Raw genomic sequence first — 22,502 nt, forward strand, 5'->3', positions numbered from 1 at the left:
ATAGAATCTGGCTTCTGTCTTTTTCCTCAACTTTTTTTTCACCGCCCAGACTGCTTCTGTTATTTAGGCAGAGAGAAAGGAAGTAGCGACAGGCTAGCTGGTTAGCCGGTCTGAAACCACACAGTCTGTCAGGATAGAGTGGACTTCTGAGCCTGTTTTACCTCACAGACTACCCTTCTTTGTTAAATATAAGCGGACAAGACGGGTTTTTTTCCGCCGGTTCTCATTTTTTTCCACCCGGGGTTGAAACCTCCAAACTGACTGAACTCACAGCTTTGTCTGTGTGGGACTCACCGCTGCTAGCTGGGTTCATAAGAGTCTTGGCTTCATCAAAGGAGAAAACAAACCGAAAAGCTGCGACTTGATTATCATTACATTTATGACCGGTTGGTTGAATCGTGGAGACAATGAGAAAAACACCCGTTAAAGGTACGTTAAATACGGTTTGCCTGTGCAGTTGGCTTTGTATGGGCTGTTCTGTAAAATACACGTTTGTATGGCAAAATGATACATTTCTCAAAACATTTATGGTTAATTCTTGAAGATATGTGGCTCGTTGTGTGGCTATTTGGCACTGCATTGACAGAGCTGTTATAGGAAGTTATTGTTGAAGCAGCTCAGTGAATATATCTCGTCAAGTTAACCGTTTACTGTTGAATGTAGTTTTTTTAACGTCCCAGTTTTAAGACAAAATGGAGGTTACCAGCTAACTTTCACAGCCTAGTTGGCTGACTGTAATGATAGTTGTTGTTAACAGCATGTCTCCTGTGTGGTCAGTGCTACAGAGGCATAGCTGCATGTAGTTATAGTGTGTGAATGAGCTGAGAATGTAGGCTGACTTGTTGCAGTGCAATGTGCCCAGGCCTGGTTGATAATGTGACTAACCTACATGTCAGTGCCTTGTTGTTTTGTTGGAGTGGCTCTTTTGGATTTCAGATAAAAAAAGCTCCACATTGTTGAGATTCTTTGCACACTCTATAGCCCTTGACATAAATCCAAGACAGATTTTGTCTAGAAGGGGGGAACTACAGTTTATCCAAATTACCAGTGTACCAGAACTGTTATTATGGGCCCTCCATGGTGGTGCACAGTTTATGGCTACAGCACAGCACAGTACAGTACAGTACAGTACAGTACAATACAGCCATGATAGCCAGTGATGGTGAAGCAGTATAACAGAGGAACAGATGTATTTAGAGCGGGGACATACAGTTTATTGATACAGTATTATTATCATAAAATTGGATTGTCTGGACCTTTTTATAGTAGTATCATGATATAGGTTAAATGTTGCCTTTTCCCAGCTGCAACTAACCAACTTTCTGTCTGGCTGAGTAATATCAGCCTTGACTGCTTTTACTTACTTTTCCTGTCATTGCATGCTACTATTGATATTGCCAACCCCAAGGTTTATGTCTGTAATCGTGTGAAAATAGTGTCACCATATCAATCTAGAGGTCAACAAAGAGGACTGGGAGCTAATGGTTGAAATCAATTTCACTGTATTTATCATAGAATATTTCCCACTGTTGATTACTATTTTGGGATGGCAAATGTATTCATAATCGCACTGCTGTGATCATTTTGTAGCTGTTTATTCCATACAGTAGCACAGAAGCCAAAACCAAATCTTTCACACAAGCTACAGTACCGAGCCCTCGCCTCATGACTAACGTCTGGGTGGTGGAAAAAAGTAATCATACATAGGAACATTAAAATACACACATATGCACTTCACTTGGAAGTTCCTCTCCCTCCTCGTTTCCCTTTTTCCATTTCTCTGGTTTACTTTGCTCTGAACTCTGTCATATTCTTCCAGTGGCATACCTAGCAAGTCATTTCCCCATTGCAAAATAATGTATACACACTCTGTGCTTAATAAGCCTCATGTTCTTACACAGGAATCGCTTGAAATATGCTGTCGGACTCGAGTGGGAACTTATAAATATTCACCTGCTGGGGGGTTATGGGATGTACTGTGACCCTCAAAACAAGAAGGTGGAGCATCAACCTATAGAGGATGAATGAACCATTCCTGTCTTAGTGTAATTTTCTAAGCAAGTGACTGTAAAGTTTTGATATTTTCTTTTAGAATTTGTTTAATTTCTCCTCTGATTACAGTCGGTAAGACCACTGAAAATAGCAAGTCATTTCTTTGCCACAAATGGATAAATAATTGTACAAATAACCATAACAAAACAGCCAGAGACCAATTTTCCTTTGATGTCTTGCACACTACAGTTCATCATTGGACTACAAAGCTTCTGCGTGGAATATAAATGCAAGTGACATCTAATTAAAAAGCCATATCATTAACAAGATGAATGCAGCCAGAAAGCCTTTTGTATTTTTAATTCATATGACTACCTTGCATGGCTGTCATTAATTCTTTAAATTTTACTATCCACAATGAAGCTATTCATTTTACCTTTGCAAGCATCATAGATTAATTCTGTTAGAATACATTGTTTGTAACAGTCACTTGCAATATAGGTAGAGTGACACAGGAGGTGTGTGGAGGTGTGGTGTGTCTGTGTGTGCAGCATCTGCAAGCCCACTGGTGGTGTAGGACCTGCCAACTGCACTTTGCTGTGGATCACGCATCAGCATGTTCGATATAATCAAGGTCCCCATCTGTCATATTCAAAAATCCAATTAACATCCCAATCCCTCAGAGAAAGCTTAAGAGTCAAATCTCCATTTATTAAAATGGCCCCTCTTTCACATTTTCACTTATAGTAACTATTTAGAAATGGCAAAGGTAAAATGTAACAGAATAATGATATTAATCAGATATGAACACTGTCTAAACAAGTATGAATTGCATCTAAACTGGAACTGTACTATTAACTTTCACTTAATTATTAACGTAAAAAGGCCTATTCCAATATCTTGAAATGATTGCAAACAGAACCCCCCCACAAATGATGTTGCAATAGAGCCACTTTTATTCTATACCTCCTCAAAGTGCTTCTAAACACTCAGGCAGTTCACAGAACGGCTCTCTGCCATATGAAAGAAAAGGGCCATATGGCCCCCTGCTAATGGCTGCTACTCTGCGAGCCCCGCTGCAGACTGACAGTGGTAAAGGACAAGAAGGGGGTGGGGGACAGAAGACCAATTACATCTCCAGCTCAGCCTTGACTTGTAATTGGTCTACACATCCTGGCGGATGCAATTGTGTGAAACTGCGGATGAAAAGATAATTGCCTAAATCATAGCGATGCCAATATTTCTCAGAGGGGACACGAGCAGAGATTCAAGGGTTTCCTCAGACACAGCTTTCATATTCAGCTTTATTACGTTTATTTTCAACCACTAAATCTTGCCTTGTGTGTTGCTGAATATTAATATCCTCACAGATAACACTATAAATCAATCTTATCTCAGATTACACATTGTGTGTGTTAACAGTCCACAGAGCTGCTAGTTTTAGCTGTAGCAGCACTGCCCTGCTTATTATGTCCTTATTTTTCTTTTTATACATTCAGGGCTGTAGCTGTTTTTGCTCTTCAACCTGAACCACATTAGAGGATATGTTGCTGTTACCTAGAACAATTCTTATCAAGCAGCTGCTCTTTGCTGTGACGCCACAACCGCAGCCAGCAAGTTAGTTTATAGTGAGTGGGTGAGGAATACTAATGAAATTGCATTGGCTTATTTTTACATAGATGTCTTGAGTTCTCATGGTTTGCTGCATATGAGCATTTTTTTTTTTCATAGCTGATGACTTCAGAGGTTGTGGGGGCTGTTTTTCACTGTAGATAATAAAAGCAACTCTGTGAAGGTTGCAATTGATCTCTTCACACATCTGTGTAGTGTCTATCTTATCTTGTTCGTGTTTTCAGGGTTACTTGAATATTTCTACCTGGAAACTATTTTGCTTCTCACAGCTGTTTGATGTTAGTGTGGGAAGTCAGACCCACATTGGTGGCATGTAGATTATGAATTAAGTGTTGTAAGTTTTGTATTTTAGCCTATTTTTAATCTACTGTTTGATTTTTACGTGTAGAATCTGCAGGTTTTGTAGGGTTGGCTTTGAATGAAATTATAATAAAAACACAAAATGTAAGTGCAAGATCTTATGTATTTCGTCTGTTTGCCTAGTTGAAAGCAAAGACATAGAGTTGGTCTACTATATTATAAGCTTGGCGGTGTGAGATCAGTATACGCTACTGTGTTCCTCTTTTTATTTATTGCTTCAGAGTCTGACTAATCTAGGTCCCTGACAGAAAAAGGACAGAGTAACAGGTCGAACTATGGTGTGCTGTTGCAGGACAGTGTTTTCTAATGGCTCCCTCAGCAGCATGTGTTGTCTCTGTGCAGACTGTTCTGGGGCAGGATGATGTAGGCTACCTGTGAAATGACGCAGGCACCTGCAGTCTCATGGCCCTGCAGAACAGCCTCAGTAAGTAGGATACGAGTGATGAAAAGTGTCTGTGTGCTGCTACACTAGGCATAGTGAAGGGCTCACTGCCAAGGGCTTGGCAGGATAGTCAGACGTGTAGAGGCTTGTGATTCTTTTACATGTGTGCTCATCAGGAAGGTCTCTGTATCACTGCGTTACTTACACTGCTGCACAAGAACACAAGGATTGGATAGGTTAGGTGTCATTCCTCCTTTTGTAAACCTGTGGGCTGCTTAAGGAGAGCAGATCTTTTGTCAGTCAGCCATTGAAAGAGCTCCTTCTCTGTATCTTTTCATCGCAGATGTTGACAGCTCATTTGAATAGGCTGCGATGGGTAAAAACTGGATGATTCCCATCAGTGAAAAGCAAGCTGGGTAGGTGTATGTAGACCAGGGAAGAGAGGAATGGAAAGAAGGAGGTCAGAAAGGAGAAATGGGACACCGGTATGTGTGCATATGTGCGTGCTTTTGTGTACATACAGTGTGTCAGCGCTTAGTCCAATAATGTGACAGGAATGCTCCAGGGTCCGCCTTTCTGTGGCGAAAGACAGAGGGGAAAAAATAGCCTTGCGTTCTTCAGAAAGCTGCTATCCGAGCTTTGCAGCGTGGATTTGCTGTGACCTGTATTTTGTAGAGACTGGACCAGATGGAGAGTGCGAGCAAAAGAAAGTTAGTGAGCGAGCAAGTAAGTTTGTAGACAAGGAGAGGTAAAGAAAGGGGGGAAAGTGGTGAGGTTTTAAAGTCATCAATTCCACAAACTCCTTGGTAACTTGGCTCTTTCAATGTGGCAAGCTGAATTTATGGGCTTTATAAATAGACTCAGCTGTAATGATAGGGTATAAGTGAGGAAAAGGCAGACCAACTGTTTAGGGATGGCCTACTTGCAGTGCATTTATTTGTTGTGCCTTCACTCAGCCATCATCGCAGGGTCCAAACACATCAAGTCAAGATGATTGGGATCAAAGCTTGATTGTGATGATTATGATTATACCAAATCTGCCTGCTTGGATTCTGATTATAGGCACAGTCATAAGCCAAGGTTTTAACCAAAATATACAACTAAAGAATTTTCCACAGTGAATTGAAAAGTGGTCTGTCAACGTCATGGAAGACATATTTTAACCACTTTCAGGCAGCGTGCACACATGGACTTCATATGGCATTTACGTTACAGTTACAGTTTATTATTACTCTCTTTGGTTAGTAACCTGCCAGTGTGCACATCACCTGCTTTCATAACATTCAAATCCATGGATTGAGAGACATAAACAATAACTCAGTTTTACCTGTACTACATGCAGCCGTGATTTTCCAGATTTCAGCTTTTTGAATCTTTAGTTATACATGTTGAGAGCATAATTATACTATTTTGACATGAGGTGGTATGAGTTACTACTCTGTCAGTGATCTTGATGCATGGGCTTTGGCTCAGACGGAGACGCCTGGGTTGGAGATGTCCCAGTGAGAGCCTTCAACATGTCGGCCAAAAATGAGTAGCACACAGCCACGCAGGGCCACCAAACAAAAACATTTCAGCTACGAAAACGCACAAAAAATAATTCAACTGTCTTTAATGGATTATGACATCTTTTGCATGATTTTGGTGTTTGATTTGAAGCAAGACCAATATATCAGTTGGCTGGTTAAAATGTTCTTTCCTCTAACCTAAAGATGACAAAAAAGCAAACGTGCAGTAAGGTGTTGGGCTGCTCCTCCAAATATGTCATTGTTGACTACATCACCATCTTTGTATATGCATTATAATGTGCAATGTGCAACAGCCTTTGCAAAGCCATATCGGCCTATTTTCAAAATTTTCATTTTCTATATTGGTTATATTGGTAATCGTTGAATTGTGCCCTCTAGAACCGGTATCGATATCGGCCCAAAAAATCCCATATTGGCCGGGCCCTTGTTTGATTCTCCTCTTACACCCATTTGAAAGTGTTCCATGCATCAATGTCAGTGTCGGTCAGCAACACATGCAACAAGAAAAAATATCAAATCCAATTGGTGCTTGTATCTCAGAAGTCTGACATATTGAGTTGAAACCTTTCTGTCATTTTCTCCCTGCCCCCTCAGCTCCAGTGGTCACCCACAGGAAGGAGACTCTGTGTGTGTATGTGTGTGTGGATACAGATTGACTGACTAGTTGATGGCTGTGGTGAGTGTTATAACCTCCCCCTCCATCCTCTCTGCGGTCACTGATCCTGTCCCTTGGCTCTGGATAATGGGCAGAGAGAGGGCACACCCTGAGGCTCTTTTTGCTGTTACTCTGCACCACCGTCCAGTTCTAGAGGTTACTGTCAAAATGGGAACTTTAGGCATAGCTTACAAGGGTCAAAAGGTACACTTTCTTTAGTATAACTATTAATATTATTTACCTAAATGTCTCCCGTAATTAAATCTCTCTCAGTTCTTCTTTAAAGTTTAGGAAATGGAAACTAGCTGTAACTATGAAGAAAGTTGACAGAAACTAGCTATAAGAGCCTTTAGCGAACAGTTTTCTTTGGACTTACTTAAACAAAAGTCATCTACCTCATCTCACCTGCTTTCTCAATCACTATAGTCACACCACAGAAGTGAAAGTAATAATGTAGGTACATTATAAGAAACAAGAACTCCTTCCTGTTTAAGATAAATTTGCACATTTAATGACCATGGAAATTTGAGTTTAAGCCATCATTTCTTTTGTGTTCAATGAAACACTCACTGCATTTGCCTCTCCCACAATTTTTTGGGAGTATCCAAATGACAAAGAGATTTAAGAATGAACTAATGTCCAAAGAGTCTATAAAGGGGATGGTACAGTCCTTTAACATAAATCTCTCTTGTAAAGGTGAAAAGTATGTTGGGTTGGACTTGTTTACGTCTTGGTTTTAGAGTCATGGACGAACCTTGCACAGTAGACTTCCAACGTCATTCCTTAGTCACTCCTTTTAAAATTATGTGAGGAAAAAATGAATAATCTCAGCTAGGCAAGGCAGTCGAGGTGACAGAACATTCCCATTTAATGTGCCAGGGCAGAAACAAGCCAGTCTATGATAGAGGACAATGGTGAGGGTGGCACAGTGTTTGTTTTGGTGCATACAAGGTCCCTGAAGTGCATGCCGTATGTTGTTGTTTCATTCTACGTGTGTATTTAAATTAGTTTATGGTTTTTATTGTCATAAATTGCCTTCAAACCTGAGAGTAAAATTGGAGTACACCACATAATGTTCCTGTATCAGCGAGTAAAATCGGTTCACAAACCCGAACATGGTGTTTACTCCACTGTACTCACATTGCCTTGATTACAGTTTGATCAGATTATTTGTGTTCATGTAAACAGCCATTAACTTAACCTGGAAATGATTATCTTTAGAGTACTATGTGATGTGATGAAGCTTGATCTTCTTTGGAAAACAAAATGCAACATAATTTATGTGAACTGCTTTTTCTTTTTAGGGGGGATATGCTGTTATTGTGATGTATCTTAGCCTCTGATGCACATTTCCAGACCTTGTATTAATACAAGGCCTGTATTGGAAATTTTAAGCAGTTTGTACTTGGCATTAGGATTAGATTCTGTGCCCCGGCCTGCTGACTGCAGCCTAGTCTTTTACCACCGGGATGCCTGAAGGGCTGTGAAGAGTGACAAGGGAAGTGAAAGAGAAAAAGAAAAAGCACAGAAGAGTTCAGACAAGAGAGGCACAGATGAGGGAAAGAGATGGAAAGAAAGAGACAAGCTGAGGGAGATGGAGCGGGAACAGTAGACCTTGGCCATGTGCTCTGTATTGGCTGGGATCTGCTCTGTTCTGTTTGTTTTTGCTCTATTTTTACTGTGCAGTCTGACTGTGGTCACTGATGAACGGCTCCATATGTAAGTTACATTTCATCTAACAGAAATCATTCAGAAAGTCCAGCCCAGGTGGGAGTGTTCAGAGACATGATGTGATCTGTACAAGAAAAGAAAAGGACAGTAAAAGAAAATGTTTCAAGAAAAGCATTTTTACTCTAAATATATGATTTTTAAAGCACATCAGCTCTCTTCTACTTTTACCTTCCAGTCTATTACTCTTAAAACAATAAAGATAGATTTAGAAAAAGGTCACCCTAGGCCTAGATGTTACAATAACTTTATCCTCTCTAAGATGCTTATCATCCACACGTTGGTGTGTGAATCTGCCAGGCCACCCAAACATCATCAGGACAAACCACAGGGAAGATTGTTTCAAAAGATTATACTAGCTGCACTACATATAATCTATTGTATGTTAGAATGTCTGAGATTATGCTTTTCCCCCCTTTTGTTACTCTCTTTCATTACACATCCTTCTTTACAAGTTCATTTTGTTTTCCCTCCTGCTGCTTTTTGTCCCACTTTTAAGTTCAAACTGAGGTCAAGGCATGTATTAAATGTAGGATGAGTAATATTGCTAACATTGAGGTGTGTGTCCCAGTTGGTAGAGCATGTTTTTGGCACCACTGTTAGCAACCCACACTAAAACATGGTGTTATAGTAGAGTAAGCAGGGGCTTAAGTTTGTGTTTTGCAGGTTAAATCTCAGTTTCTTCCTGCTACCTGTGATGTATGCTATGCTCACAGACAGAAGCAGTTTAGCATTGCACCCTGCTGTCTGATTATTTTCTTTGTCTAAGTAATAGAAAAATGTGTGTGTGCCATGTGTAACTGGCAGCAGGGATAAGGGATTTTAAATAAGTATAAAGTTGGTGCAGTGCAGTTACTATTCTGGCGCTACAATGGAGTCATGTGTTTGGGAAATGCTTTTAGATCAGGGTAGCCCACATGAGTGAGCGTGTACAATAATCCCCTCTGTCTGCCTCCTTCCCTCAACTTCCTTTTCTCCTCTTCCTGATTTCTGCCTGCAGCTGCCCCACATCTCCAGACGACATACTGTATGTTTGTGTGTGTTTGTGCATGTGTGTTTGTCGCAGTGAACGGGAAGGAAGTGTTTCCGTAATGGGAGTCCATCCTGAGCAGAACAGATCAAGTGCACCTGAATCGCACATGAGTAAACACATTGTGCAGATATTAGCTTTTATTTAACAGACTTTATTCAGGGCTGATAAATAACAATCATATTTCCTTAACAACTTGTTGTTGTTTTTTTTACATTAATCAACAGTTGATCAGCTATTAGGTTTATACAATTTCAGCAAATTATTAAAAAATGCCCATTACAATCTCCAAAAACTCAAGTTGGCATATTCAAATTACTAATTTGTCTGACCAACATTCCCCACAAACCATAAATATGGTATTTTTTCTGTCACAGAACACTAAAGTTACCAGCAAATGTTCCCATTTGAGAAAGTGGAACCTTGGGAAAGAAGCATTTTTTTCTTAAATGTATTTTAACGTTGTATGTGAAAAAAATCCCAATAACAATAGATATCTATATAGACTTCTATACTCTTTGCTATTACAGAAATTGATTAGTGGTAGATCCATTAATCAGTCATGTAATTAATCGGGCAGTTAATGCCCATTTTAAGATAATCAGCTTACCGGTTAACAAAAAATGTCTGCGGACATATCTGCAAAATATCATTGTTATATGCAGATTTTTTTTTTTTTTTACAAAGTTGAGTTTTTGACTCACTTACTTGACTTCATTTACTTGATGTATTTTTTAAATCTAAAATAAGTGCCCTGCAGACAACATGCAGATCCACTTAAGCAGGGACAATACCAGGATAAAATAGATCATTTCAGGTAATTTAAAAACAACAGCATGATTTCAGCATTCAATATCGGCCATCAGCTGCCCTGCTCATTAAATATGGGTATCGACATTGAACCATTGATTTTATTATTGGCACCAACATTCACAGTGGAGTTTAAAAAAACAGCTCTGCAATCATTAAAAGAGTATTACAAAAATAGAATTTATTGGAGGACATTATCTCATACTGGTGTTTATGCTGTTTGGTCCACCACTTTGATGTCTGCAATACTAATTAAGAACATACCAGTATCCTACATGTCATCATTTAGCTGTATTTGGCCACCACGGGTCAAAAATAGTCCATTATTAGTCCAACATGGCTGAGATGACGGGTCCGGAAAACTCTCCGGAATCCCCTGTCACCACCAACCAGCGTGGAGTCCCAAAACAGCCAATCAGACTCGGCAGAGACCTTCTGTGTTGCATTAAGTCAGACATGCTATGGCCTCACTGGTCTGGTGTATTTCATGTGGACGCTGCTGCTTTGAATCTAGAGTTTCAGCTCATCACACTGATTAAAAACATATATTTCTCTACAATGTCTTGGTTGCTATGCATCATCTGATCCCAGTATTAACCCCTGGATGAAAGAACCTTGAGACTTGTGCAGGCAGACGTTCAAGGCTGGGATATTATTCAGGGAGAATTTGAATGTGTATTTGCATGTGAGCTTCAACGTGCATTGTTGCAGCACTCTGCCTCGCATATTGAGTGGTTTGATGAAATACAGTGCGCTTTTAGTAGTTTCATTTAAATCTGTATTGTTGTCCTTTTTACTGTTCTTACTGGGGCTTACCCTCAGGTGTGATTGACGGCATGGCAGGATAATAAAAGAGCATTATGTGTTAAACCAAAAACACCAAGACATGGGTTTTTATAGTAAGCAGGGTTCCCTCAACACTGAGCTTCTCCTCAGCTCTCCTCTACTCAGTGTGGTTTGGCATCTGGACTGAGTTAAAGCAGCAGTGCCAAATGTTAGGCAGTGGGGAGCAGAGGGGGGTGAACAGCAGGGGGTCGAATGGGAGGCATTGGAGGGTAGCTTTGGGGGAGATTTTTTTAAAGACAGTGGTATGACAGGAGGGATGGATGGAAGGGGGCACAGTTAAGGAAGTAGTTGAAAACACAGCAGTCCAGCTGAGGCAGACGGGTGGCGAGACATGGGGGAGTAGTGTAAGGCTGTACTCGGGCCTCTTGGATTACTGACCTGCTGTGAAATATACATAAAGTAGGAGTTCATAAACCTGTGGCTAAAACTGGGAACAACAAGAGAACGGGCTGACACGTGGGGGCCTTGGAGGGGTAATAAAGCCATGATTTGTAGTTGTTTTGAAGTTGGTTGTCCAGTTTACAGGCACAGCTGAATGATCTGTGCGTGATACGGGGTCATACCTACCTCCGAGCGATGTCAAATGAACAGCAGCCCACTTCAGTTTGTCAATACGTGACTCAGACACATGATATTGGGAGTGGCAGATCAATGGAGTGCACTCAGATGACCATGTTATAATTGATTAGCATTGTCCATGCAGTTACGGTGATTTATTGTGACAGACAGCTGGCTAGTTTGAGTTTAGTTATGGTTTTGGGAAGCCAAGCTGTCATTGTGATGGGGGATAAATCAAATGGTTTTGTTTATCTCTCTCAAAGACTTACCACTGCGTAGTTTGGCTGTAAGACCAAACAGCATCTGTGATGTCTTTCTCTGCACGTCTTTTATAGCAGCTTACTTGTGGCAGAGAAGAGGATTTTGACCATGAGCTTGGGTCCATATTGAATGAATAGGGTAATATCAACAAGTCAAAAAAGACTGGATCCCTGCAGCTCCTCTGTCCTTTATCCTCTTCTTTAGAAGGAGGCAGCAGATGCTCCTCAGCTCTGGTTTTATTGTTCAAGGCTGGCCAGCCTGGGAGCTGCTGACTTAAAAAAAGGGGGGAGGAGATGAGCTTTTAGTGCCCTTTTTTCATCCTTTTCCTTCACTCTCGCTTCATAGTTCCCTCTCTGTCTGTGTTTGTCTTATTGAGCCCAGTTGGTGTCTGCTGGATGAGTTAATTCCCTGATTGAGGTTTTGGTCCCTTTTTTAAACAAAAGGCTGCATCTTTGAATAGGCCACATGGCTCCAGGGGGAGGTCTCAGATCCATTCACAGCCATTTTGGGTGCATCTGCACTTCCTATAGAGCCTCAACTGTGAGGCTGATTTACCACCACTCAGCAGTAACAGGAGCAATCTCTCACTCTATCACACACGTCCCAAGTGCATCCCATGAATCCCTAAGAGAACACACATACACACAGAAATAGAGTGATTCTGTACTTCCCTTACTTCTGCTTCTCATTGTGCCCAGAAGACAATACATCCTGCTTTGGCAAAGAGCCAGCCCCTCTCATCTCCATTAGGTCATGCAGAGAGAGTTATAGTGGTGATGGATACCTCAGCGAACCCTCAGCTGCACTCTCCCTGGGGAGAGGAAAGGAGCTTGGTCTACAGCGTTGCAGCCAGACACACAGATGTACCCTGGGAAGGCTGTAGGTGGACCTGGGGATTTTGAAATGTTTGAAATTCGGCATAAAACAAAATGATTACATTTAACTTGAGAACAGATGTTCAAATGTTAAACCTCCCCAACCCCACAAGGCCTTCAGCGGGTACATCATTATAAGCACATGTTGTCAGGACAAGCACAGTTTAAACCCACAGAGCTTTATTTAAATTCGAGTTATGGTCTCAAGATTTCTAAAGATATCAGATTTGGACTTGAACAACATTAAACATTAATTAAATACAAAATAGCTTAAACAAAACCTTAGAACAAGCTGTAGAGGTCCTTTCCTGCCATCCAACATCATGGTTGCTTCATGGAGCAGTCTGACATATAGATTTTCATGTGAAAGTGTCATTTCCCTGACGCATCCTTTGTTACTACATCGTTAATCATCCGTCTCTACAATTATACCTGACTTGCTCATCCTTTCTGAGTCAGATCCAGAAACGTCTGCTTTACAACACTCATGACTGGAAGGGTAGCCTTGCATTTACTCAATAGGGCTGGGTCCTCCAGAACAGAGTTGAAGGAATTCCTGTTCAACTAAATTAAAAGTGCTGTAGATGGTGAAATAGCTTTAAATACAGCCAAACTGTCTTTTGAAACTTTATTTAGCCACTGTTATTTGGTTCATTAAGCCCTGAATGCCCCCTCTTTATTCCTTTAACCTTTGTCCCACTTTTTTTAGACTGTGTTCTTTAGCACAATGTTTTTGTAGCCTTCTGACTTTGGCTCTATTGGCGCAAATTAATCTTGATACACGTCTTTTATGTTTTCATTAAAAGTATTTGTATTTAATTGTTTTGGAATCTGTGAATTACTTCTTGTGCGTGTAATGATGGTGACAAACAGAGGCATTGAAAGTTGTAGTTAGCTGTACAGTTTATGGGGGGGAAAAACGCAGTGACTGACTCAAAGTTCAAATACCAGCCTTCTGGGTCTCCTAAGTGCTGTCATTTTCCTGTCAGTGACTGGTTACGTCCATGAGAGGAGCTGCTTGTTGCCCTGACTCATGAGATTTATCAGGCGTCCTGAAGTGGAATTCTGGGAGTCACCATATCTTTGGTCCACACTCACTGCTGACATCCTATCTTGCTTCCTTTTGGATCACCTCTTTGTGTATATGTGTGTATTAGAGTGTGAGGCATACATTGAGGGAGAGCCTGGAGGAGAAAGAGAGCTAACACAGAGACTGAGTCTTCTAGCTGACGCTCATTCAGCCTCTATGTGTCACTGGGTCAATCACTTCCTGCCAGATCATAGAGTCAGCTGGTGGTGTCTCAGCACTGACTGGCTTCTCTGTTTATACAGTCTCTCTCTATATATTTATGTATGAGTGTGAGTGCCAGTCTTGTGAGGTCCATTATGAAGAAAATTTATTGTGTAGTACCGACTGAGAGCATAACAGTCAAGGCTTTCACACATCTCTAAGTGAGATCATAAACACTACAACAACTGGCCATATAAAGGCAAAATATTTCTTTTCTCTCTTCACTAATTGGCACTCGAGACTTACTATTGCTCCTCCTCTTCCTTCTTCTTCCGTGGGTGGAGCTTTTGGCTATTTCTTTGAAGTTGGGTGAAGAAGACAGAGGAGGAGTTGGGAGAAAGTGAGTAAGAGAGCAATACCTTATTGTCTTATTTCACTCCTGCCAGTGAATGTTAAACAGTTCCTGCTCTTTCTGCCAACCTTCAGTTATAATTACATTAAAATATGTTTTATGCTTTTATTATTTATTTTTCCTATTTTCAGTTTGGCAGTAGGGTGTTCACTGCTGTTCATTCTTCTTGTGCACATACATTTATATTCACTGATAGTTTACTTTTATTTATCTTTTCTTTTAATTGTGCAGGTCAGAATTATGAAAAGGCATATAAAAAGGTCCATAACTTCCAGTGTTAACACAGAGCACAGTGAAATATTGACCCCAATGTGACTGTCTCTATGTGGTATAAGAAACTTAAATTTGAAATAATTTATTATTCTGACCTGACGAAGATCTAGGTAGATGAAAACGTCGTCAGCAGTAAACTTGTGGCTGTAAGTCAGTGTGCAGGCTCTCTCTGCTTTTTCATTGATGCTTTTGGATTGCCTTGCACCTGTGCGTGATAAGCGTATAATACTCTCCTACTAAAGATAAAATTAACCATAAACTTTCAATTAGTAGTTTTGCTTTACCTTCTAAATCACAAGCTGTTTCACAGCTTTTTTTTTTCATTTTCACTGCAGTATATAAGTCTTGCACTTCTATGGAAACAGAGGGAGAACTCAAAATGTCTTTTGTGCAGTATAACACAGTAATAATGCCATTCATCTTTTAAAAAAAAAAACAGAAAAAAGCCCAAGTTTGATTTCTTTGTTTATTTATTTTACAAAAATGAGAAAATAAAATGTAATCAATATCTACAACATTTTCCAAGTACTCACAGATTTTCTCAATATTGGAAAAAAATGAGGACTCCACATGCTATTTACATTTTTACAAGCTCTACTGACAACCTCTCTTGTCCTCTCCTCTCTGCTCTGTGTAACCAGCCTGCAGTTCAGTGGAAGTTTCACTGAACTTTTATCATGTGACAGCCGAGTCATTCATGGTTCCTGCAAAAAGTTTATTTTTGACAAAATAGTAAAGTGGTACTTATTGATTGCTCAATTGCTGTTGCTTTGGTGAATCAGCTGAGTAACATTTCGGTGCGTATGCCAGTCTTTATTTAGCTCACAGAGAAATGAACAGTAGATTTAATTTACTGCAAGCCTACTCTTCTTGGCTGGATAATGAGGGGTTAGGTTAGTGAGTCCAGTGGGGATGAGTGGTACCGCCTTAAAAAAATGTCTGGTTTAAGGAGCTTGTTAGTTAGTTAAAGCCCCCTCCTGCCCACAGTAAGCTGCTGAACAGCCCCTCTCTACCCTCAGTTGTAGTCCTTTGCTCTAGTGTCTTCCCATCAGCCCTCAGTAAGCAGCTAAAGTGCCAGGCTAAGCCTACGCAAAGCAGACAACCCCAGGTCTTATCTGAGGAATGCTGGGCATCCTTGCGGAGGATCTCCTCCGCAGGGAGGAAGCTGCATTATCTTAAAGCCTCCGTCTCCTTTGATTGTCCCCAGGGACCTCTCTCTTTTCTGTCTCACTTTTAGATGTTTACTTTTCTCTCCCTCCGTCAGTTCTTCTGTCTTCCTCTCTTTTTCTTTGTTCAGTGTTCTCTCTGTCACTACTCTTTTCCCCCAGCTTTTTTCTCTTTGCACAGCTACACAAACTGAGATGAAATGCTTTTCTGTCTCTTACACACTTACTGTACTTGCTTTTTTGAAAGTAGTTGAGGGAGAAACTCAGGAGTTAAAGTAACAGATTTAAACCAGACAGAGCTCATGATCGAGGATAATGATGATGCTGTCTTTTGTGGTCTCTGCAGTTTTGCATGCCTTGGCATTTTACAGGCTTGCATGTTTTTGGGACTGTGGTCAGCTAGCCTGGCAAAGGCACAAGCTCATGACTCTCAAGCTGCTCTATTTTTCCTCTAATTCTCTACTGTGACCTAAATGATTCCAGAGTTGGCTTTATTAAGATATCTTTGTTCTTGCTGTTCTGTATTGTAGTATGTAGTGATCTTTGTCCTTTCGTAGATATTAAACGACCAATTTGATAATGCTCATGCATCATAAAGAAAAAAGAAACCGTATTTAAAACAGGCAAAAGGACCAAATAAGGCAAATATATTTGGTAGAAACACACAGTCAATTAGTTGCAGCAATGTGTGGTTTGGTATGTCTTAATCGCAAAACAGAGGTGTTAATTCCTTCTAGAGATAGAAACTGTTGGAGTAGATTGTTTGTGATTAATCTTTTCTCAGGATGCACCAGTCTGATACTGGTATTGGATGTAGCGTCGATACTGACTCATAGCTTGATCGGGTATCGTGACAATGGGGCCGATCGATTCAATTCTTTGTTTACATATGCATGCATCTACCTACTAGTTCATGGGTCAGCAGCATGTCAGTAGGCTGCATAGCTGAGGAAACTAACAACAAACATGTCACCGGTTACTTGCATTATCACCAAAGCCAATGTTTTCTAAAGGTGGCAGTATCACTGCAGAATATAACGCAATCAATGTACAGATGCATCATCCAGAAGCCTCCTCCTGAAGAATTTAATGCATTCGACCAATCAGAAAGGAGACAGTTGAAAGTTGAAAACATTGCAAAGGTGCAAGACACTTGCCAGTAATGGTGTGAAATTTACAAAAATAGCAGAAAAGGATTCTGAATTAATTGTTCTGGATGAGCAACCCCTGACTTTTACAATGTTTTACAAAGTTAGGAAGATAATGTTTAAGTCAAGCCTGTGGTCTTTGAATGGTCCCAGTCACTTCCACATAGTGAAACATACAACTTGTTAATTAAACACTGTTATTGGATTGGTACTCAGTATTGGCCAATACCAAAAGCCCAAGTATTGGTACAGGTATCAGGACTGAGAGAGTCGAATCATTGCATCCCTATTCTTTCCCTGACAAAAGATCCCATGGTTAAATATTAGAGGCGAAACATTATCTTTGCCTCCATTACGCAACTAGATGTTTTTGCACATGGTGGAAATTAGCTATCCTATTATTTGACCTAAATGCCTAATTCATAAAACGGCTACTTAGTAGATTGTCTGGTGTTTATTATGATGATCATGATAAGTCCACAGAAGACATTGGATATATCAGCGATTGGAAAGTTTCAGTGAAAACAAACCGTGTAATGGAGAAATGGAGAACTTGATTTCATAACGCATGCAAACATCTGTGAGAGCCTCTTTTCCCTCAGCGTGATTTTTTTGGGTCATATGTCAGACTATAACATTTCTTACTTTTCAGGTTGAGAAAATAAACTGTCTCTGCTTGAATGATAAAAGTGATAAACTGTAGGGCTCGGTGCTTTCAGGACTCGACCCAGGATCAGGTTACCAAAGCAGGGCAGTCTGCCTGCCATACAGTGATTTAAACCAGGTTCTTGTTTCCCAAGGGGGGCTTACAGTGTACACAGAATACATTACTGATGCAAAGCCGCGCTGCGTGATCCTTCATTAGACCAAACTTTACCCAGCTGCTGTCTCTGTTATTCAAACTCAACTATACTTTCAATATCTGCATACATTTTTGTTACAGATGGCCGTTAACATGGATCATATTCTTTTGGCTGTGTTCCAGCTGGATGTTTAACTGACTCTGTCCTGACATACCCGAGCATTGCTTCAAAGAGTTGCCTTTAAATAAATCTGTAATAATGGCCAAGCTTTCCGTTCATCTGCTATGAGGTAAAGCTGTCATCTTGTCAGTCTGGTAAAGTAACCACAGCAACTCACTGTCAGTAATTTGGATGTGGAGTAAAGTTAACTTCCAGTTGTACGAAAAAGTATGATTGTACGATGATTTGAGCGCTAATTACAGAGTAGTGTTAGCCCTACATGGTTTTGTACCAACGATGACTATTGTAAAGTAGATTGTGGTGTGGAAAACTGCTACTCCAACCTGGATAAACCCAAATGTTCTCTTTATCTATGTGCAAGTTGATGAATAGCCATGTGTTTAGTGGAAGGTGTATAGACTGGTATTTAAGAGCAGGAGGCAATTTATTACAGATTTGTGACATCAGTAGAAGCTGTAGAGTCTAGCTCTACTTTTAAGATGCAGACACACAAAACTGATACTAAAGAACTAGTGCCAATGATGGCAGATTTTTTTAAATCCTGTCAGCGCCAAAACACGTTGGGCCACCAGCTAGGGTCACAGACGCTCACTGATGGCCCGATATAGGGTAACCTCTGGTCTTCGACCTGATGCTACAGGGTTTTTAAAGAAACAACATGTAAACACTATGGTTGAATCTTTTGTATTTCACCTGTGAAAACGTACAGTTGAAAACTAACATGTAGTGGTGTGCTAAAAGTTTGCGCGGTTGATACTTTGATTTTACCAAGTCAGCAAGAAATTAGGTATGGTGATTGGATTTGAATTAAAACCTAATTCATAGCCCTCTGTTGCCACACTCGTAAAGCATATTGCAGTTACAAGAAATGGTTTTAAAATAATTGTTGTCTGACTTCGTTGACTCCAGTGAATTTAATGCCATGGACGAGGTCATGTGATTCATCAGTAAGAAGTTTGTCCTGCCCCTCTACTTTGTTGTGGTTTAGTCCGGAATTTTTTAAGAGTCTGGTACATCTTCAAGGCAGCTTCACCTCAGTGAGGGAAATCAGTGATATCCGTAGTAAGGACTGAACAAACCTCTATTTTGTTCTCAGTTAATGATCTGTTCAGTGCTCTGTGATTTCGTAAGGTCTTTAGTGTTGGAGCCTTGCCCAGCAGAGAAAATTGAGTTATCCATGGATTGTGAGATGAGTTTTTGTGGTGAAAAGTTGCATAACACTTCATCCTGCCACCAAGTTCTACGACACACATCACTAAAGGTTTCTTGCCTATGGGAGTGAATTACATGCAGTCATTACACCATTTGTGGTTTAAGTGTTCTCTGTTTTTGTGTCTTGGTTGCTATCATCAAGCGGAAGGGTTCAATTTCTGTGCAGCATCTGCAGCTGCAACTTACGGTAAAGTTTCAGTGGCACAGCTACTTACATATAATTTGATAATACACTGCAGTGTTATTATTATATTTTAGCCACCCAGTGATGCACATGTCAGAGCCCTATACCCCGGCCCATGTGCTTTTTAGAGCTAGAGGAATATTCTTTTTATTTTGTCAAAATGTAAGTAAAGTTTAATTTTCGTTTGATCTTCTCTGGTGACTGAGCTGTATTTTAAGATGCAAGGAAAACCACAAACTGGAAACTAGTTACAATGATTCACTCCATTTAAGCATTAGCTTTTTCTCTGTCAAATGTCATAAATCAGAATATCTTGAGGTTGGCTTTAAAATTTGATTTGTTGTTTTTAATTTTTTTAGCGTAGCAGTTATCATTTCAGACTGTTTCATAACATGAAGATAGGGTCAACAGGATAGCTTACCTTGCTGTTTATGATTTTTCATCTAACGTTTCTAACCTAATGTTCACATTTTAGTGTTATGATTTAGTTCGTGATAAACATTATGAGTAAATAGCATTCAGCTTTGGGCACTCTGCTCACTGTTCACAGAGTTAAAATCTAATTTAATGATAAACCACTGATTACAAAGAAAGGGTTTTAGGCAAGTAAAAAACTTGATGAGACACAGGCCTCACAAATGATCCACTGCTAATCTACAAGGCCTGTATCCTATCAAAATTTTATATTTCTTGTATGAGCCTCTTTTCTAGGCTAATAGAAGACACACCTCTGTAGCAGAGTTACATTATGTCCAGAACATAAAAAATCAGAGGATACCAAAGAAGAGCTTCCCATGTGGTTTGAGACTTTGTTTGAAAATCAACTATTTTGTTTGCATTTTAAGATTCTTGCTCAGAGCTGGAATGACGCATTGTTTAGGCTTTTAGAAGCTGCAGAGCTTTATATTGGAACCCCTACTCTGTCTTACTGTGTTTCTACTGGCAGTACACCACTTCTGAGTGTTTATTGGAAGAGAATAGCTAATTGTTGGCATGAGAATCAATCCTCTCTCTTTCATCTCAAATGTTGAAACTACAAAGGTTTCTGCTGTGGCCTGAATATGGATAATCACCATGTATCATTGTTAGTGTCAATGTATAAAGGTGAAGATATTTGTTACTGATCAATCAACCTGTCATTTATTCAGGTGCTGCGTGGTGAGAGGGAAGCAGTGGGTGCGGCATGCTGAGGCCACTCCCCCTGGCCCAGGATGAGTGTCAGAGATGGCGCTGCCACCATGGCAACGAATGCAGGTGGAGGAGGGGGAGGAGGCGGGCCAGCTAGCCCTAACGATCACGATGGCCGCTCATACCTGCTCCAGATTTACCCACGGTTGGCTGCCCAGTCCTCCACCTGCTGCAACATTAGGTGAGTGTGCTACAGTATTACGGTTAGAAAATGCAACAGTTTATGTTTAGCTAAGATGTTGTTGAAGTAGTTAAAGTAGTTAAAGTAGAGAAACTACTGTAACCCAGCATTGATCAAACTTGGTAATTATTTTTTTCCCTCCACATCAGAGTGCAGAAGGATGCAACAGCGGCCTCCGTGATCTCGGACGCTGCTGCGGCACTTGGGCTGGACCCTGGCCGCATGTATGTGCTGGCGGAGGTGAAAGAATGTGGCGGGGAAGAGTGGGTGCTGGAGGCCGGAGACCTGCCAGCACAGAGGTTTCTGCTGTGGCCTCGGAAAGCCCAGGAGCAACACCCCAGGAGTCTTGGCTTTTACTTCTTACTACAGGTAGAGTTGATCTTGCAGTCAGACTCAGAGAATTTGCACCGCTGAGAAAAATTCTCCCACTTTCTGACTATTGCTTTCTGCTTCCTTCTGCTCTCACTTCCTCTTTGTTGCCATTTTCATGAGAAACAAAAATAAGTTGTCAACCTAAACAACAAATGACACACTAATGCAGAAAAATATAATAAAAAGCATAGTTAAATTAGCCACATGCACAATGTTTCAGAATATAATTTCAACCCTGTGAGTTCAAAGTCATTTGGGATTAATGATAATCCTCTGAACCCCTTCAGGGTGGTTTCCTGTCACATTTTACTCACTGTGGCCTCATTTTTCACTGCAATGTATAGGTCCTGCACCTTTTATGCAAACAGTACAATCATGGCTAGAAGTAGGGATACATCCAGAATATCTATTGTGCAGTACAACACCGTTATAATGCCATAAATCTTTTTTTTTTTTTTGCTCATTTATTTTACAAAAATGTATATACACAGTATATTTCCAAGGACCCTTGGAAAGTTGAAAGTCCAATGATAATGCCTGTACACTTTCTATCAATGAAAGATGGTATAATTTTGCATTTATTTTAAGGAAAATGTCAGCACGTTTCAGGGTTCACCGTTCACACTATTTTGACCCGTTTGAAGAAATTCAAACAAGCCAAAATATTTGTGTCTCAGAAAGATAGTGTATCAGTTACAGTAGTAACAGTTTAGTTTCTTTTCTCTAATTCAGGAGAGGAACCGTGATGGCACTATCCATTATGTCCACCTCCCACCTGTGACAAAGGAGCAGGAGGCACAACTAGCCGCCAGAGGCTTCCTCCCACCTCCACAGGATGACTTTGCAGACCTCTGCAACCTCCCCGTCCTCAATGAGGACAGCATATTAAACAACCTGCGCACGCGCTTTTACAAGAAAAAGATCTACACATATGCAGGCAGCATCCTCATCGCCATCAACCCCTTCAAGTTCCTGCCCATCTACAACCCTAAGTACGTCAAGATGTATGAGAACCACCAGCTGGGCAAACTGGATCCTCATATTTTCGCAATCGCAGACGTTGCCTACTACGCCATGCTCAGGAAGAGGGTCAACCAGTGCATCGTCATCTCTGGGGAAAGTGGCTCAGGCAAGACCCAGAGTACCAACTTCCTGATCCACTGTCTGACTGCGCTCAGCCAGAAGGGCTACGCCAGCGGGGTGGAGAGGACCATACTGGGAGCTGGACCAGTCCTGGAGGTAAGATTATAACGTGTGACAGCTGTTTTTTGGTCTGTTTGTACTCCACTGGTCACTTTGGTTCACAACCAATTCATGTCCAACAAAACGAAACCCACTGTAGCTCTTAGACTAAGCTTAATAACCTGCTCTGGTTGGGGCAGTGGGTTAATACTTGTGAAGAGATGAAAGGTGGGATACAGTCTGCAGTATAAAAGACAGCCTCTGTGTTGAATAAGGGCTCAACAATGAAGTAATGAAAGATACTGCAGATTG

General features: G+C 40.7%; 1 protein-coding gene across 9 annotated transcripts in view; it reads left to right on the forward strand.

Moving 5' to 3' along the window:
* The window catches only part of si:zfos-588f8.1, a 65,892-nt gene continuing 43,390 nt past the window's right edge, over positions 1-22,502 (forward strand). For all 9 annotated transcript variants that reach the window (XR_009394895.1, XM_059340839.1, XM_059340840.1 and 6 more), the window contains exons 1-4: positions 1-429; positions 20,416-20,636; positions 20,786-21,005; positions 21,741-22,247. Coding sequence is in view for 8 of the 9 variants with exons in the window: in XM_059340839.1 (XP_059196822.1) it covers positions 20,479-20,636; positions 20,786-21,005; positions 21,741-22,247 (885 nt within the window). In the remaining variant the exon portion in view is untranslated. The remainder of the gene's footprint in view (positions 430-20,415; positions 20,637-20,785; positions 21,006-21,740; positions 22,248-22,502) is intronic.

This window comes from Centropristis striata, chromosome 9 (assembly GCF_030273125.1).
Source record: "Centropristis striata isolate RG_2023a ecotype Rhode Island chromosome 9, C.striata_1.0, whole genome shotgun sequence".
NCBI classification, from domain to species: Eukaryota; Metazoa; Chordata; class Actinopteri; order Perciformes; family Serranidae; genus Centropristis; species Centropristis striata.